The sequence below is a fragment of the Lacerta agilis genome, chromosome 3 (assembly GCF_009819535.1).
Source record: "Lacerta agilis isolate rLacAgi1 chromosome 3, rLacAgi1.pri, whole genome shotgun sequence".
NCBI lineage: Eukaryota > Metazoa > Chordata > Lepidosauria > Squamata > Lacertidae > Lacerta > Lacerta agilis.
The window spans coordinates 34,281,770-34,299,650 of NC_046314.1; the positions used below are offsets into that span (position 1 = coordinate 34,281,770).

Sequence of the window (17,881 nt, forward strand, 5' to 3'; positions counted from 1 at the left end):
AAAACTTCAGGAGAGAGGCCCAGCCTAAATGTCCTCTTTTTCCATCTCTCATCCACTGACTAAAGAAAGACTCTGAGAGCAAAAAGGAGAGAAAACTGACAACACATATTTTTGGTAGAAGCACAAGTTCTTCTAGGTCATAAATATACAAGTGTTAGGGGATTTTATTGTGCGATGGGAGATTATAAAAAATTCTTTGCTTTCTGTCTGTACTTTAGATAGCTGCTCTGTCAAATTTAATAAAAATCATTTGAAAAATATGCAAGTGTTAAGTGTCTAATTTTAGCAATTAATTTTACAGATTGTTAGCTAAGGATAAAGATGCCAAACAGTCATTATTCCATGTTTTAAAGTCTTCAAGTTCTCCTAATATTTAAAGATGTAGAAAATACACTTCAGAGCAGAAGTGGAAGGTGACAAGGGGCAGGAAACAGATTAAAAGAGCATACTGCAGCTGCCCGGCAGGCAGAATTAGTAAGAAACCAGAAATGCAGTGCATAGATGAAATAGTTCTCATCACTTCTTCACTAATTTGAATAAAACATGGCTTTTAGAAACTTAGTTGGTCAAAGTTTCAGCTTAGAAAGGAAAGCCACCAATTCATTGTAATGCCTCATATAGAAAAAAAAGAAGGGGGTCCACCTAAAACATCTCAAGAACTCCAAAATGAAATTGCTGATTTTTCAACAACAAAAATAAATTTGTCCTCAAGATCAGCCTTAGTACCAGAGGACTAGAGAGCAGCCAAAGTAGCACCATTTAAAAGGGGGGGGGGGGGTTGCATGAAATTTCACACATGTTAACTTAATGTCTCAAACTAGTGGAAAGCACTATTAAAGATAAAATTATCAAGCATATAAAACAGTAATGAAACTGTGGTCCTTCAGATAGTACTAGATTTCAGCTAGTATAGTTGAATCATGGTGGCTGGAGCTTGAGGGTCAAAGGTTCACCATCCCCAGTACAGGTGAACAATTAAAAGGTATTTAGACAACTGTATGGTGCCCAGGACTATCAAAGGCTACTAAGTCGTGATGGCTGAGCTCCCTCACCTCGGTGCCAGCTCCTCAGCACTCAGTGACTCAGGAGCTGCCAACTCACCCAAGACTTACCATATAAATCCATGTGTAAGACAACCTCCAATTTTTTACTTAAAAAATGGGGAGTAAACATAGGCTTGTACACAGAAAAATATGGTACATTAAAGTCTGTGGAAGACCTTCAAATAGGTATTCAATTTTGCTAAGTTAAATTTCAGTGGAAGTATATTTAAGGTACTTTCACAATGTGTTGGATTAGAATCCAAAGTTGTCTTACTTGCAGGAGCATCTGCATCACAAACTTTAGGCACCCACGTTGTCACATTTGTCAAGTGTCCATCCACTGTCATATTACTCTGTGTGAAGAGAAGATTGTTTCATTAAACAATTATAATATGAATACTACAGATATGTGATTTATTTTGCTTTGGTACAACAGGCTACAATAATTCTTTCCTTAGTTTTACTTGTGAATGAGGTATTTGGGTTTCATTTGCTATCAGAAGAACCACAACTAAATTTCAAATCGTGAATGTTATTAAAGGTTTTGTAGAGCAATCTGTAAGATATTTATTGATTAAGACAGAAACATAAGCATCGTCACACAATTTCAGGCAATGTCTGTCCAATGAGGTTGTCCATAAAGCAACAAAAAAAAACATTAATATAAAATGCAAACTTAAAGTAACCAAACATTTATAAAATCAACTGCCCTCTGTCAATCAAGACAAGTATCTGCTTTAATTAACTAATCAGGATTCTTACTGTCCCTGGAATGCCAATATATTTTAGACCAGCGCAAAAGAGAGCTGTGTGAATGCCACAGTTCCATTCAAGAGCAGAACGCCGTATTATGTTGCTGAAGCTAAACAAAAGCAAACACTGCAAGTTTCTAGCCCTTATTATTGCTCTTGAAAGTGCACGGGCAAACCTTGTGAAATTGCAACAGACAAAATTGATGAATACAACTACTAGTGGTAGCAGCAAAACATGTTGCACATAGAAAAAGAACAAACTATGCAAAATAAATTCTGAAAGTGCAAAATTATTGCAAAAGTAGTATTCCAGACTTCCCCAACTTGGTGACCACCAGATGTTTAGGTCTACAGATCCCCATCAGCCCCAACTATCATGTTCAATGGTCAGGGATGATGGGAGTTTAAGTCTTAACACCATCTGGCGACTAACAGATTGGGAAAGAGAGTTAAATATATTGTGGCTCAGGCCACAGCATTTATTGGAACAGAACTTGAATTGCTTTACTACAGAATCCAATTAAAATAAAACAAGCAAATAATATACACTACTACAGTGCAATGTCCAACACATAGTTGTCATGGCATAGCTTCAGCATGGCCCCAGCTCAACTCAATTAACTGTGCTGCTAGAAGCCAGTAGAATGGTGCTGTGAGCTTGATCTGTGCTGAAGCAGTTCCATGGTTCCTTCAATCTGTTCCAGACTCAACCCAAGCTTCCAGCATGTGTCCTTTGTGTTTTGGCATCACATTCTTTAACTACTGAAAATATTGTTCCTGTCATCCGTCTATCTCGGGATGCAATGGAAGAGTGTAGGGATCCTTGGGGTTCCTGCCTTCTTCCATTCTGTATACATGACCAAGTCAGTGTAGACATCACTGAGATAGAAGTGTGAACATGATTGGAATGTGGGCTTGGGAGAAAGTAAGATCTTCTATAGACTAAATATAAGACCTACTAAAACACTGTATTATTTCCACTTCAAAATGTACCTCATTTCCCACAACACACAACAAATCTTACCAGAGATTGGTACTTTTGGCTTCCGTACATAACATACTGAGGGGCCAAGCTGTATATCATGTAGCTGGTGTGAAGAACAATCAACAGCAGTATCATGCAGAGAAAGAGAAGGGCCTGTGGCCTTGTCCTCCCCCGTCTGATCTTGTACAGCTACAAGCAAAAACATTAATATGAATTCTGCCAACATTATGCCTTGGGCAGACCTGGTCTTTTATTTTAAAATATTTCTATGACACCTTTCCAAGACTTAAGGAGATTACAAAACTTTTTAAAACATGATTTCTATTACTGAAGTACTAATTGTCTTGATATTGAAGATAAACCCTCTTGGTGCTACACATTCAGCTTGTACTAATCTTTATCATTCCTACTTTTTATGTAGCACAATAGAAGAACAGAGGAAGCTGCCTTTACACTGTGTAATTTTTTTTTGAAGATGCCACAAACTGAATTTGGGATCCTTAATATGGAAAGCAAACGCTGTACTGTAAGAAGTATAATAATAATAAATACAGCTGACACTGTAGTGCAGTGTTTTTCAACCTTTTTTGGGCAAAGGCACACTTGTTTCATGAAAAAAATCACGCGGCACACCACCATTAGAAAATGTTAAAAAAATTAACTCTGTGCCTATATTGACTATATATAAAGTAATTTTTCAATTTTTCCCACGGCACACCAGGCAACATCTCGCGGCACACTACTGTGCCGCGGAACAGTGGTTGAAAAACACTGCTGTAGTGGGTGCAAGGGTTTAAGAAATGTCAAATTGTTTAAACAACTGCTGTTTACAATATAAAAACAGCCAAGCAGAGAAACACAGGAGAAAGAAATAATGATGAGAGGTAAGAGAAAACTATAGCAAGGGAGGAATGAAAGCAAATGCTAGTACCTGAAGTTCAAGTTATTATGGATGGGGAATTTACCAAGGGGCTGGTTACATCAAATACTTCTCACTTTTATTTATTTTTACAAGAGATAATTGAAAGTGGGGAAGGAAGAGGGGCAATTCCACACGGGTGTTTTGGGAGGGAGTTCAAGACAAAAGCGCAGCAAGGGAAAACTGATGGAAGTCATCTGCAGGGTCAAGAGAACTGCATGGACAAGGGTGGTAGGACTGTAAGAGCAAACACAATTTTTACATGTCATTAGCCAAACCCACTAGCATGCCTTAGCAATGGACACCACATTGAAGATAAACCCTCTTGGTGCTACACATTCACCTTTCCCAACAATGGAGTGTTGTGGTAGAAAGGGGTCTCGCAGTGCAATTCTATAGATGTATACTCAGAAATAAGCCACATTCATTTTGACGGCACTTACTCCGAGGTAAATCAGTGTATGACTGCAGCCTTAAATTATGAATTAAGATATTTGCAATATAACAAAATTCCGCCATTAGTCCATTTCACCAGCAGAATTAGAATAGCACAGAGTTCTACAGACTTAAGGTGGGCACAGAGCTTCAATCAAAATGAAACAGCATGGTGCTAATAGCTCTCTGGGCGGAAATGAGGCTAGGGCATCAAAATCAGAGAGGCCCTGAAGGAATATGAGCTGGTGACTGCTATGCTGGAGCAGGAAGCTACAGTAGAGCAATCTATATATAGACACTTATTTTATCTTATATTTTTGCACAGAGCAAATCATTTTCAAATTGGGCATTTTTTAAAATGAAGTATATGTTTAATAGAATTAAACATGTTGAAGTGCCTGCAGGTAGTGAGAGTTTGGGCTGAGGCACTCAAGAAGATTAACAGCATAATAGGTCAATCAACTGTTAAAATACAATTTTCTGTATTAGATCCACAAAAAGAAAGAATATAATGAGCAATATCCAATGAAGTAGTTCTGTGCACAATGGGGTCTTCTCTCCTTCTCTTTTCCCTGCTCATCCCCTAAATGTGTTCTGGGGTTTCTCTCACTCCTCCAGAGCTAATTTGGAGAGGGTATATGGGGCATGCAGAGAGAGATGAGATGTATTTGGAAGATTTACATTATACATTCAGGGAACCCCAATTGGTGTAGGGATTGCATTCCTCCCCCCCCCCCCGTGCGAGTGCCGGCGGAGCGCATGTAAGCCTACCCTGCTCCCTTTCCTAACCATTTCCGGATTCCAGCAATGCACGCATGCAAAGTATTGCATGTTGGAACATGTACAAAATGGGCATTGCCGGTATTTCTGTACATTCTCCATATAATGTCTCTATTGTATATGTACATACACAATCATGATTAAAGTGGCAGTACTTCTGCAACACACCAAGTTTATTGAAAGAAGGGTAGGGCACAACTGAAATAAATACCGGTAAATCTCTATATATTTACCCTTATCCAGAAGAACCATATTCCCATGTTTCGAATTCCTGCCATTGAGGTGAATATAAAGTACATGATGATAGTAGTGATGAGGATATAATCAAGGGGGAAGACCTAGAAGACAAATAAATTGTTTAGCAAAATTTCATAAAACTCTTCCAGTTTAAAACACAATTCCTGCCATAATAAAATGACAAATCTGAGGAGGAGTGGGGGCATACCAGGATTAACTGAATTTTGCCCCAAGATTACATCTAATACACCAGGAGTAAAGGCTTTCACTGGTACCTGAGAAACTGTGCTTTCGTTATACAAAAAAAGTCTAGTCATCCTGGGAGCAAAGTTATGAAGTGAGGTAATTTATGTGAAATGAGCATTATTGTGGAACAGAGGAATGTTCACTGTTGCTATTAGACAGCAACAGCAGCTATGTGTGTGTAAAATCAGTTTTGTGTGCTTTTCACAACCAGGACCAGCAAGAGATAGCTGCTGGGGGTACCTGCCTCAAATTTTGAGTTATGCCTCTCTGTGGCAGCCATTTTTTCACTGGCATCTCCAGCAGTCTCTTAAAATTCAAAACATGCAGTGGCAATTCCAGTAATATACCCATACCAAAACCCCAAAGGAAGATCCAGGTCCAATTCACATGTAATGCCAAAATTAACCATGGCCTGAAGGAACATATTTGCCTCTGTTTAAACAATAACCTTGTTTCACTGGAGAATTAAGTTGTTTTCCCGTTCAGTGAAAACACAGTGGGGTTATTTTCATTTGTATTTTTGTTTTCGTTTTCTTTCTCAGAGTATCAATATAAAATTAAAAAAGAAAAGAAAAGAAAACACAGTGGGGGGGGAATCCCCCTACTGAAGATTTAACATTGGCGTTACAAGCTTCCATTATCTTTTACTCACGGTTTGTAGAACGGGTAACAGCATATTCAATGGATTGGTCAAGTTTGTTCCCAGGATTATAAATCCAGTGTCGATGCCAGCTGAATGCAGTGCTTTATCCAAGCTGTAGCAATTTCAAAAAGAGAAATTATTTCTTGATTTTTGAAAACACCAGCTCTACATACAGAGTACAGGCAACTCCCTGTTTGCACAGGGGTTGTGTTCTGAGGCACCGCACATGTCGGTGGATCGTGTGTAAGCCCACCGCACCCTGGTCTGCCCTTGTTCCCATCCCACCCACTTCCAGAACTACAAACGGTATGCGTGCTAGTGGTCGAGGGCATGCCAAACGCATGCCGATGGGGAGCTGCCTGTACTTTGCCCTAACTTTAGTGTCATAATTCATTCTGCAATACTTACTCACATTACCAGACCAACCTGAAATAATCCTGTTTCATCTCTTGAGTTGTATCGGGGTGAAGATTCAAAGTAAAGAAGTTGTAGCTAATGTGCAAATAACTCAAGGCTGCCGCCATGGACAAACATTACTTTGAAAATAATTCTGGCCATTTTGCCAGGACCCTTTCCATTTTTTCATCCACCGCCCCAAGACCTCAATTCCTTATTAGTGTGGAGAATCACAGGGGAAATATCTTTTGAGGAACCCATAAACTAGGAGTGAGTTTAGACAATATTTTTTTCCATTTCATAGCCCCCCTGACTTCTCTTCATAGGCTCAAATCTAGTTGCAGCATATTAACCATTCCAGCCTGCACACTTCTACTAGCAGCCCATATATTTTTTGACAAGGCAGAATTATGCACATTATGCCACTGACATCTGTTTTAAAAACTGATTTTGCTGCAAATTCTAGGTCACCTTTTCATAGGTAACAGCTGCCCACCTATACATATTCACTACTTGAATATCACCATATTGCAAGCAAATCAGGAATGGTTCCCTAGAAATCTTTATTCAGTTAAGAGTGTATACAGGCATTCTTTTTTCCTTTTTTTTAGTTTTTCAAGATCAGTTCGAGCAAGTTTTGCACAATATTTTACTTCAATGTATATGATGATCACCAAGAACTAAAATATGCAATGCAGCAAGTGCTTGCTTTGAGTGAAACATATTGCAATAAGGAAAAATTAGAAAGAGATGTAATATTTAATAAACTGTGTTCACTTCTGGTTTTAAACCACTGGATTCATACCTACTCTCAATTTTGGGGTGGTAAACCAGAAACATATTCACATGAAAGGTTAGCATGAATTCCACTTTGCAAGCAATATAATTTCACGCATCCTCGTTTTTAAATATAGAAAGCACACAATAAACTTACTTGGACAAGAAGAGAGAAATAACGAACAGCAGGGCCACAAGGATAAAAAATATTCCCCAGACAATCTAAAAGACAAATTATTTATTTAATAAAAATAAGTATATATCACTGTATCATAAAAAATAACAAGCTGGTTTACAGTTATGTACACATATAATAAAAACACATAAAAAATTAAAATATGACACGATCTACTATTATGGTAAGATGTATTCTTAATTGCCTGCATAAGCCTGCCAGAACAGAATAGTTTTCATCAGAAGTTTAAAGGGTAAAATTGAAGGAGCCTGATGAATTTCTGCTGGCAGAGCATTCTACAAAGCTGGAATGGGGACACTAAATCCTCTATTTCATGTTGATGTCAAATGAGCACCACCAACTTGGGGAACAACCAGCGACAGTGCTGCAGACGATCTGGAGCTTGGATATAAGGGTTTAGGTGGTCTCTAAGGTACCTTGGGCCTAAATTGTTCATACTTTGTAAATTCTAAGCTGTCACTGAATCTCATTTTCTCAATGGCACCTATGCATGGGTTCATTTTCAAGTACCATCAGAGAGGGCAATCCAAAAATGATATTTAAAAATAGATGTTATAAAATGATGAATACTAAAAAAAAAAAACACTGCAATGAGGAAAGCATCCCAAATACTTTCTTACATACATCTCATTAAATTGTAGCACATTACACAACACATGTAGCCCTTGCGTAAGCAGCTTTCAGCAACTTGCTAAGCTGTTCTATGGTCTCCACAATGGCAGACCCCACACCACCATGCAGAATGAGCAAGAAGATTTTAGAAAATTACCCCCACCACTACAAGTGTGTGAAAGTGACAAACATTTAAGCAAACATCCAAATGATGCAGTGTAGCTAAAATATCCCTTCTGTATATCCAAAGGTTCACACACATTGAAATTCAGCTGGCCACTGAATTTAAGAAATTTTGCACTGAGAAGATCTGGTTAAGAGAAGTGTTTCTCTGAAACTACATAGAAAGAGTGGGAAAGCAACAAGAAATCAAACCTACACACTTACACAGGAAAATAATGGCATGTAATAAAGACTGAAAAGTGTTGCCTGGCTTCTTGGCAATCTCGTTTTTGTTTTTTTTCCCAAAGCAATATTCTCTGAGCAATTGAAGCCACAAGATAAATATATTCATTTAAAGATTGAGAGCACAATGTAAGACCTTTTTTCAAGATAAATTTTCAGTGGAAGCTTTTAATGAGCTGCAAATACCAAATGTAGAACTCCATATGTTCACTGCTATTCTCAACTGTTCACAAACGAAAAGTCACAGTATCTGTTTTGAAATGGGGGGAGGGGGAGAAATCACACAGATCAAATATCTATAACTCTAGAGAATGTCCCAAATTACCATCTACCCTCTATTTTTCCTGCAAGAAGATAGCCTTGAGTGAAGTGGCTCCCAATAGCTAAATGCAAACAGATACACAATTTTACTGCAGTAAATTACAAAAATGGATGTGGCATTTAACAGAAAAGGCTAACAGGTGCCATGTAAATTTACAAGCCCCTACTATGTGTACTTTCTCTACACATGGCTACACGGAAACGGTAAGCACACACAGACACTGCCCAATGCTCAAAAAATCAAACTACTATTACAACAGTGGATTAAAGCTCAAGTTTACGTTTGATTGGCTTTTGCATGATTGCAACAGCAAATACCAAATGTAATAATAATAATAATTTTATTATTTATACCCCGCCTAAGAGGTAGCTGGCATGCCTAAGAGGACTATGATACTGTAATAAGTTCTACATGACAAGGAAATGGCATAGAAAGTTAACAGACCAGGTTTTTCTACAGAACTAAACTTTTGGTGCAAAACGAAACATAATTAGCCGGTATTCTACCTAATTGCCAATATGCTATTACAGTGGTGCCCCGCTAGACGAAAATAATTTGTTCTATGAGTTTTTTTCGTAGAGCGAATTATTCGTCTAGCGAAGCGGCAAGGCAATGGAGCGCGGCGGTTTTCGCGCTAAAAAAAAATCGTCTTGCGGGGCAGCTTCCGCTGGACAAATGCTGTTTGTCTAGCGAGTTTTTCATCTAGCGAGGCATTTGTCTAGCAGGGCACCACTGTATGTGTTTGTGGTAAAAGCTTTTGTGCTGCAAAAGGTCCTTGAAGGATATAAAGTGCATGCTAACTTGTAAGAAGCTACTACTGCATTGTGTATATATCCTAGATATCCAGAACATGTTATATAAAGAAGAGCTCTAGGGAATGCTGAAGATGCATCCCTTAACCCTGGCTTTTGACACTTGAAATGTATATTCTTAGGACTCACTCTTTTTAATGTTGTGCTTTAATTGTTGTAACTTGCCCCAGGACCTAAGAGTGAACAGTAGGATAATGATGATGACGATGATGGGAATAATTTATTAGGTCTGACCTCCAGACTAAACACATGACAAGTGTGTACTTCTATAAAACTGGAAATACTATGCAGTTTTTATTTATCTTCAGTGTTTCAAACAATCAGGATATTGCAAGGTAATTTTCTGATTGATTTGCATGTAACTTTTGTGTCTTTAGATATGAAGAGGGTATTTTTAAGATGAAAGAATATTTTTCTGGTGGCAATTCAACCCAGATACGCTGAACGGATCTCTGATAGAAAGCATGCATATTGAAAACCAGAAGTACTTTCAGCAGTATTCAGGTGTAATCCTGTTTATATAAGTTTGAAATCCCTAGTGTCTTCAGGCTTTTGCTTCTACTTCTGCTACATACCTTCATTTCTCCACATTCGTGCCCTGATGCTTTTCTAACTCTAAATTCAATTTGTTGCTTATTTGTTCATCCTACAAGTCTGTTCACACCTTTCTCCAACTGTCTACTCATCTTAATTTGATCCACTATTTGTCCAATTTTATCAGTAACTTCAACCATAAATCTTGCTCCTGCTTCCAACTTAGTTTATATAGTTGCTAAATAGATTGTGACCCTGTGGCACTGCAAAACTGTCAGTGGCTACAGTCCTAAGCATATTTCAAAGGAACCTCATTTCCAAGTAAATCAACAGAACTTTAAAAAAAATCAACTTTAAAAAAACTGTCACAATTATCTAGTGCTTATATAGTATTAATTCGTCTATCTTCCACATCTTGCTTTTACTTTTGAATCATAATACAGGCAGCAAGTGATTCAGTGCAAACATTTGACAAAGACACATTACTGTTAATGTTACAAAATATTGCAAATATTTATTTTTTGAGTTGAGGTTGATTCTTTGTTCCAACCTAGTGTTAAAACGGAAGTCCATCCAAGTAACATCACTGCCTATTTCCCCCTACATCTTGGCAACATAAGCGCCATTTTCTATCGTAACGGACCATTTCTGTCATTCTTAAAGACCAATTTGAACTTTAATTGGTATAATCTGCCCCGAATCTTTGGTCTATAGAGTTCTAGTCTTGTCCTGCTAACCAACAACCTGGGAAAGTAAAAGTATCAAGTTTTGTTTGTTTGATTTGTTCTAAAGATGGATAGTGTGAAAAATGGATAGTGTGAAAACATGCATAAAACGTCTTAGATGCAAAGAGTTGCTTTAAGAGAAAAAGGAATGACCTACCTACCTCAGGCTCTGGGACCACCCATTACTGGCATGCATTGTCCAAAAAGGACTTTAAATTTGTGCTCTAGCTAGTTAGTGGTTTTTACACAGTACATAAAAAAAATGTGCTATACTTTACTTTTAGTGGCCTCATGGCTCCACAGAATCTTGTCCAGCAGCTCTTCTCAATATATTCCAGACGCCTCCCTCTCCTTCGAAGGGCTCTTAGCTTGTCCTCAAGCTGTTGCAGTGTCCGCCTATCCCGAGTTGGTAGAGGCCGACCATCTTTGCACTAGCGGGAGGAGGGGGGTAAGTGTGAGAACAAAAGATGTAAATTTGAAGTTTGAGTTCTTATTTTTCCACTGTTGTTTGGGTTCTTAATTCAAAGATATCCATTATCTCACTTTTAGCAGCTATACCATTTAAAAAGGGTTCCACTCAGTGGTTTTTTTTCTGTCCAGTATATAATACCAGAAGCTTTGCTTCCTCCTGCTATTCAGTCAGCCAAGCCTCCTTTGCCCGTGCTGGGGCTTGCTTTTAAAAAAATGGCGGGAAAAGGAACACAAAAGAGAGTGCATGTGCATGCGAAAGATAAGTGTACTGTGGCCATATTGAATTATTTTCCCTGTTACCAGGAAATGTTCTCTGTAATTAGACAATAGCATTGTTTTGCATGTGGGAAAAATCTATATTGTGTGATCTCCACAATCAGAACCAGTACTTGGCTGACTCCGCATGGTAAGCATAAGGTTTGGGGGGGCAGCAATGGCTGTACTCTAATTTTGTACTATGCCACATCCCCATGGTCACCATTTTGTGCTATACCATGCCCCCACAGCAGCAATTTAGCTTAATTTTTAGTTATTTGACACCCAATAAACATCTTTATTATGTACTCTTGATTTATTATCATCAACCTTCTAATAAAAAATGATCACAAATTCAATAGACAAGTGGGAGAGCATGCAGGAAGTGGCGGAGTGGAATAGGTATTTTACAATTTATCCTGATATAAGTACCAGCACCACATTAAAAAAACAACAACAACAACAACCAGAAAGCACTAGTTCTACTCAATAAATCACTTATTCTAGTAAGCATATGTGGAGAGATATTTTTTCTGATCTAAGAGTATCAATCCAATTATAAAGTCTCAAAAAGGTCCTCTCTGCAAGAGCCTCATTGAAAAGTGTGTGTGCTTATTTATAGAAGTGAGAAAATTATTGAAACTTGTAATACCACTGCCACAGTTAAATCAAAAGAACAGTATATAGCAGTAGAGGAAAGCTAATAGTTGCAGTTATCTACAACTGTGAAGATTCATTTCGGTTATTTCAATCTCACTAGATATACATTATATACAGTGGTGCCTCGCAAGATGAAATTAATTCGTTCTGCGAGTGCTGTCGTCTAGCGAAAATTTCGTCTTGTGAAGCGCGGTTTGACGGGGGGGAAACGCGAAAAATTTTCGTCTTGTGAGTCGCGCCCATAGGGAAATTCGTCTTGCGAGTCACCCTTTCGTTAGCGAATGCCTTTCGTCTAGCGAGGCATTTGTCTTGCGAGGTACCACTGTACTTTTTTAAAATTATTGAATGTTACCTTCTACCAGGGGTAGCCCACCCATGAGGCAAGGTGAGGCGACTGCCTCAGGTGGCAGGATGCACAGGGGCATCAGATCCCAATGGAGAAATTTATTTCCTCCTTGTTCCTGATGTAGACCTTCACTCACCCCTTCTTCCCAGGTGGGGAGGGGTGCCATTTTGTGCTTCGCCTCAGGTGCCAAAATGTCTTTGGTCAGCTCTGCCCTCTACCCAATCTAAACATATATTTCTAAAGATTTTAAACTGCTTACATTGTAAAGTATCAGAGCAGGGTACAGAAAGCAAAAAATAAGTATAAGATACTTATAAGAGAAAATACAGGTAAAGTTGCAGCAGTACAACACCTAATAAATGGATGAAATTTAAGAGAGCCTGTTTGGCTAGAGAGCTAAAGCTATTAAAAAGCAGTATTTTAAGACAGAAACCCAACCCAACCTTTGATTTAATCCTTTGTATACTTTGCTCAACCTCTTCAATATCTTCAGTGTTTTCCAAGCGTTCATAGCTAGCATTTCTTGTTCCCTTTATCAGGTTCAGAGGCAAAGCAGACATACCATAAGCCTGGGGGGAGGAAATGCAAAGATGGTTTTAATTCTCAATTATAAGTGATCACTTTGAGACAAAACATTGATCAGTATCCTAGAACCAACACAGTTGTTTAATTCATATTCTGCCCATCAAACCAATTTCAGCATGATATAATGAATATGGTATTGGAGTAGTAGTGGGCACTTAGTTATTTAAACAAATTGTATACCTCTTAACTACAACAATCTCTACCTCAATCATCTTAGAGATCAATGGAGGATGGATGAGAAACAGCATTTGGAAGACAATTGGCTATAGCTGGTATGATAAACTATAGCTACTTATTCAGAAGTGCTGTAAATTTTGAGAAAGGAAGGTTACATGCTCAGCTGTAGTCCAATTTTAGAGGCTGAGGAACTTGACAAGAAATAAAGCTGCAAAGGGATACAGGACTGGCAGTAGTCCAGAAGAAAAATGGAAAATCTTATAAACAAAAAAACAGGAGACTGCATAATTATAAAAAAGCAATAAAAATAAGTACTCTGTACATCTAAGGAAGGGGGGAGAAAATAAAACACTGGCAGTTTGACAAACATAGATAAAGTATACAAGTTTCTAGAGCAACAATCCTTTTTTAAAAAAGTAGGAGACAAGTTCTAGGAGAAATGAAAGACAGGAATGAGAGAATAGAAAATCCTTGTGGAATGGTTTGTTCGTTTTCAAAAAATTTACTACCTATATATAACAGTAACACAAACAATAAAGTCAGCAACATAAAAATTCAGTACAACTTTCTGCTTATAAGAGCAAAGAAGTAGATACTAAGTGGGTCTGTTGTGGGGTACAGGCAGGCAACTGAGGTAATGAGCAAAAGAGAATAAAGGTCTTATCACTCTACACTGCTAGGGTTTGTTCTCATTTGTTAGTTTATAAATGGCTAGTATCTTCATGAACACCTCGTAAAGTAGTTATAGATTCCAGAAGTGGACATGCTAGTTTGGCACTTGTATATCTACATAATCCTTATCAATAAAGGAAAGAGTTTTGCCAAGTTTTATGAAAGGAGTCTGTGGTTTTGTGGTTTCTTGATGTCCTCAAATGGTTTGTTAGTTCTTCCATAATAGTTAGGTTCTGGGGTTTTTCAAACTAAAGTTGGATGGTGAGTCCAGGTGCATCTTTCCAATGGTTGGTAATCTGAGATAGTGCTGCCACCAACATTTCTTATCTTTAGAGGGAGCCTCTCTGTTGCCCCCCGAGAAAATGGAAAGTAATGCCTATTTTTTTAAAAAACTAATTATTTGTAACCCACCTTTAATTCCTATCTACATGAGACTTTTCAGCAAAAGCATTTCATTAAAAAATAAAAACTGTAAAAACAATTAGTTCACACCCCAGATAAAACAGAAACCACAGCATTATTCACTAAAAGCCTGGGCAAATAAGTTTTGAGCTGGCATACAGAGCTCAGTTGCCTAGCACCTATGTAACTATTTGTAGGGATTGTGTTTCATCACAGACAAAGCCTTGCTCTTAATCTTCCTCTAAAGAAGAGAGGTCTCTACCTAGTAATTTAGAAAGCACGTAAAATAAAGTCTGTGAAAGGGAAAGAAAATGTTTAATATACCCTTCCACCACTACCACCCACGAAAGACAGTAACCTATAAAGCAAATCCAGTTATGACAGGAAGGGGTGGAAGAATTAAATTGAAGCGCAGGTGTTTTGTCCAAGAAGAGTGACATGACAGTATATGGGGAGGGGAGAAGCCAACTTATTTTGGTCTTTAAAAAAAGAGAATCACCATATATTTGAAAATACAGTATATTTCCAAGCATAAAAAGTAATACAGAAAGGTTGAGTAAAAAACAGACTATGAAGCTTATAATAATATCAAGTATCTGAAGAAGTGTGCATGCACACAAAAGCTTATACTAAGAACAAACTTAGTTGGTCTCTAAGGTGCTACTGGACAATTTTTTTATTTTTTTTATATATTTCGACTGTGTCAGACCAACACAGCTACATATCTAAATCAATAAACTCAAGGGTTATCCAAAATCTGTTAGCATTTGGTCAGGAGTATGGGGCTTAATATTATTTAAGATGAGGTGGCAACAGGTTGCTTTCCTTCTTTAGACAAGAGAAAAGGCTTTGCTTCTTCAACTCTGAGCAGCCTGGTGGTGTTCCCATTTGCTGCAGAGTGGCCCCAAGGGCAGGATGCTATGTCATGATGTAGAATCATTCCCAAGAGATTATTTGCAATTTTGGTGCTGGTGGTGGAATATTATAAGAGGTGAAACCTAAGGATACCAGGTATTAATATCAATCCAAAGTAGAGTGACAAAAACGTGTGAAAATAAGTTGTTGTTGTTGGGGGGGGGGGTTAATAGCAATTTCTAAATTATACTGAAGGGGAAAAACTTGGAGCTGTTTATCAGACAGTAAAGATATACAGCCATAAACTGTACAACACTCCAAGGGTAACTGAGGAATGGAGGCTGTTTATCCAGAAAGCAAAAGCTATAAAAATGCCAGAATCAAAGATGGCATGTATGTGTACACACACAATTGAAGACTAAAAAAAGAGAAAACGGTGTGAGAGAAATGAGATTATAGGGGGGAAAGAGAAGGGGAAAGCTGGACAAATGTGTCTTCGTTTTGGCAAAAATAAGCAACAAAGACGCAGAAATCTGTGATGGTTGCACAAAATGCACCTTCACATGTCTGTGGATTGATGTTTGTTCTGATTCAGTAGTAAACCAGATTTTACTGGGGAAAGTAGTGGGGCAAAGGGGAAAAAACCTCTTGAACCCTTGCCTAGGAATCATAGGACAAGAGAAGAAAACACAGAACAAGTAGAAATGTGGATGAGCCCTTAGGGGCAGCTAAAACCTCTATTACAACATCCTGAAAAAAGATCTGCAGCTTCAGTTACAGAGTGGATTAGAAAGATGAGATTTTTTAAATGAACCGAACTGATATTTTTCTAGATGTTTTAGGAAACTCTCTGCAAATATTATATTTATTATGGAATAATGGATAAATTACAACTTTGTGCTCCTTTCCCTCTACCTGTACCAAAGAGCCAAAAGGCATGTAGTGGTATAACAAATAAAAAGCTAAGAACCTAGTGATAGGCCAGAGTGACCCATGCCAGCTAATAGCCAGGCATAAAAGTAGCCATGAGGGCAAAAGCTGTCGAGTAGGCCACAGAGCTTAAGAATTTGTAATTCTGTATAAAGAACTCCTTTCGCAACCCCTCCTCAGCACCTGTTAACCACAGACTTGCAAGAGGAAACTGCTAGCTCACCGCATGTCTGTTATATCCTGATTACTGAGAAATGGCCCACCACCAAAGGTACCACATATGCTAATTAGGTCACAAACAATGCAGCGCTGCCTGGTGGACGAAAGTAGAGCAGCATGCTTGAAACAAATAAGGCAGCCAGATGGGTGTATTCCCCACCCTGATTGGCCAGAAGGAATGCTAGGGGTTGAGTTATTAGTAGTTTGTAAAGAGTATAAAACACCCCTGCATGTGCTTGAGGGGTCTGCAGACTTGTGAGCATTAGCCAGCTGCACCATTGCTTTGTCTTGACAAAACAATAAAAAGAATCTTTTATCTGAAAAGCTGCTTGGAGTTTTCCTTCTGGTCTGTATTGGGTCCCAGCTACACGTGCAACACTAGGATGAGCCTGCTGGGTGTACACTTTTGAATCACTCCCATTTGTTCTACCTTTCCTCGAGTGTCCTCTGAATGCCAGTGGCTGATGTTCTCAGGATCTGCTTGCATGCTTCTTAAAAGTATCTGATTGGCCACTCGGAGAACAGGATGTTGAAATATATGGGCCACTGACCTGATCCAGCAGGCTCTTCTTATGTTCTTATAAGCTAGGAGCCATAAACCACATGGCTTCACTTACCATGCCATGCAAACAAGCACAGCTAGTTTGTTCTTCTGCAAACACACCATGAAAGTAAGCCAGGGCCCCTGGTTTGTTGCTTGAGGAAGGAAGGGTAGAGCAAAATGAAGGTGATATACCAGTATTGACTGGCATGTTGCTCATTCACAATAAACCATGGCTTATAAAATGTGAATGAAATGAATGAACTTACGGTATTTATCAGCTATTTTTAAGTGTCCCACACCTTCCTTCCTTCCTGCCTGTCTGCAGCTAAAATTTGTTTTCTTGTTTTTTACTTGGTTCTTCTTATATTGCAAGGTGCCTTGAGATCATGGTGATAAATCCTGATACGAATTATGTAAGTAAATAACAATAAGGCACTGGGACATTTCCCACTCAAAGAGAAAATTCTTTGGACTATCTCAAATTCTCAATTGACTCAAATTTTATCAGCCAATTGCATCTTCCTCTTTTCAGTTCAGTTTTTGAAAATAAACTTTCCACTTAGCCAAGATCAACTGCACTGCTGTGGAAATTCAAAAAGAGATAACTGGTGTATCACAGCTGTATATGAACTCCATTTTTCCATCTATATCTCACAACAATATTGCTCTTTGACTCCAGCTAAGCCTATTGAATTGGCAGAGTTTAAGCCAAAATCTAGGTAACTCCTTACTCTCATACAAGCAGTGTCCAACAAAACTGCCTTTATTTATGGAACAGCAGCTCTCCAAAGCCATACTCCCATAGCTTGTGAAATGCCAGTTTCAAACAGGATCTTGCAAAAGGGATCTGGCCGAGACTATTAAGCTAGGGCCCTAAAACTTAACATGAGAAATTGGTAGTAATGGACAACCTGTTTTTTCAGGAAATAAACTTGAATAGCATTAC

General features: G+C 38.3%; 1 protein-coding gene across 3 annotated transcripts in view; it reads right to left on the reverse strand.

The window, feature by feature from the left end:
* LMBRD1 (LMBR1 domain containing 1) overlaps positions 1-17,881 on the reverse strand; it is a 43,130-nt gene that overhangs the window by 5,165 nt on the left and 20,084 nt on the right. For all 3 annotated transcript variants that reach the window (XM_033143219.1, XM_033143220.1, XM_033143218.1), the window contains exons 8-14: positions 12,995-13,120; positions 11,098-11,250; positions 7,371-7,435; positions 6,050-6,152; positions 5,148-5,252; positions 2,820-2,969; positions 1,318-1,396 (exon numbers count right to left, since the gene is read on the reverse strand). In XM_033143219.1, the coding sequence (XP_032999110.1) occupies positions 1,318-1,396; positions 2,820-2,969; positions 5,148-5,252; positions 6,050-6,152; positions 7,371-7,435; positions 11,098-11,250; positions 12,995-13,120 (781 nt within the window). The remainder of the gene's footprint in view (positions 1-1,317; positions 1,397-2,819; positions 2,970-5,147; positions 5,253-6,049; positions 6,153-7,370; positions 7,436-11,097; positions 11,251-12,994; positions 13,121-17,881) is intronic.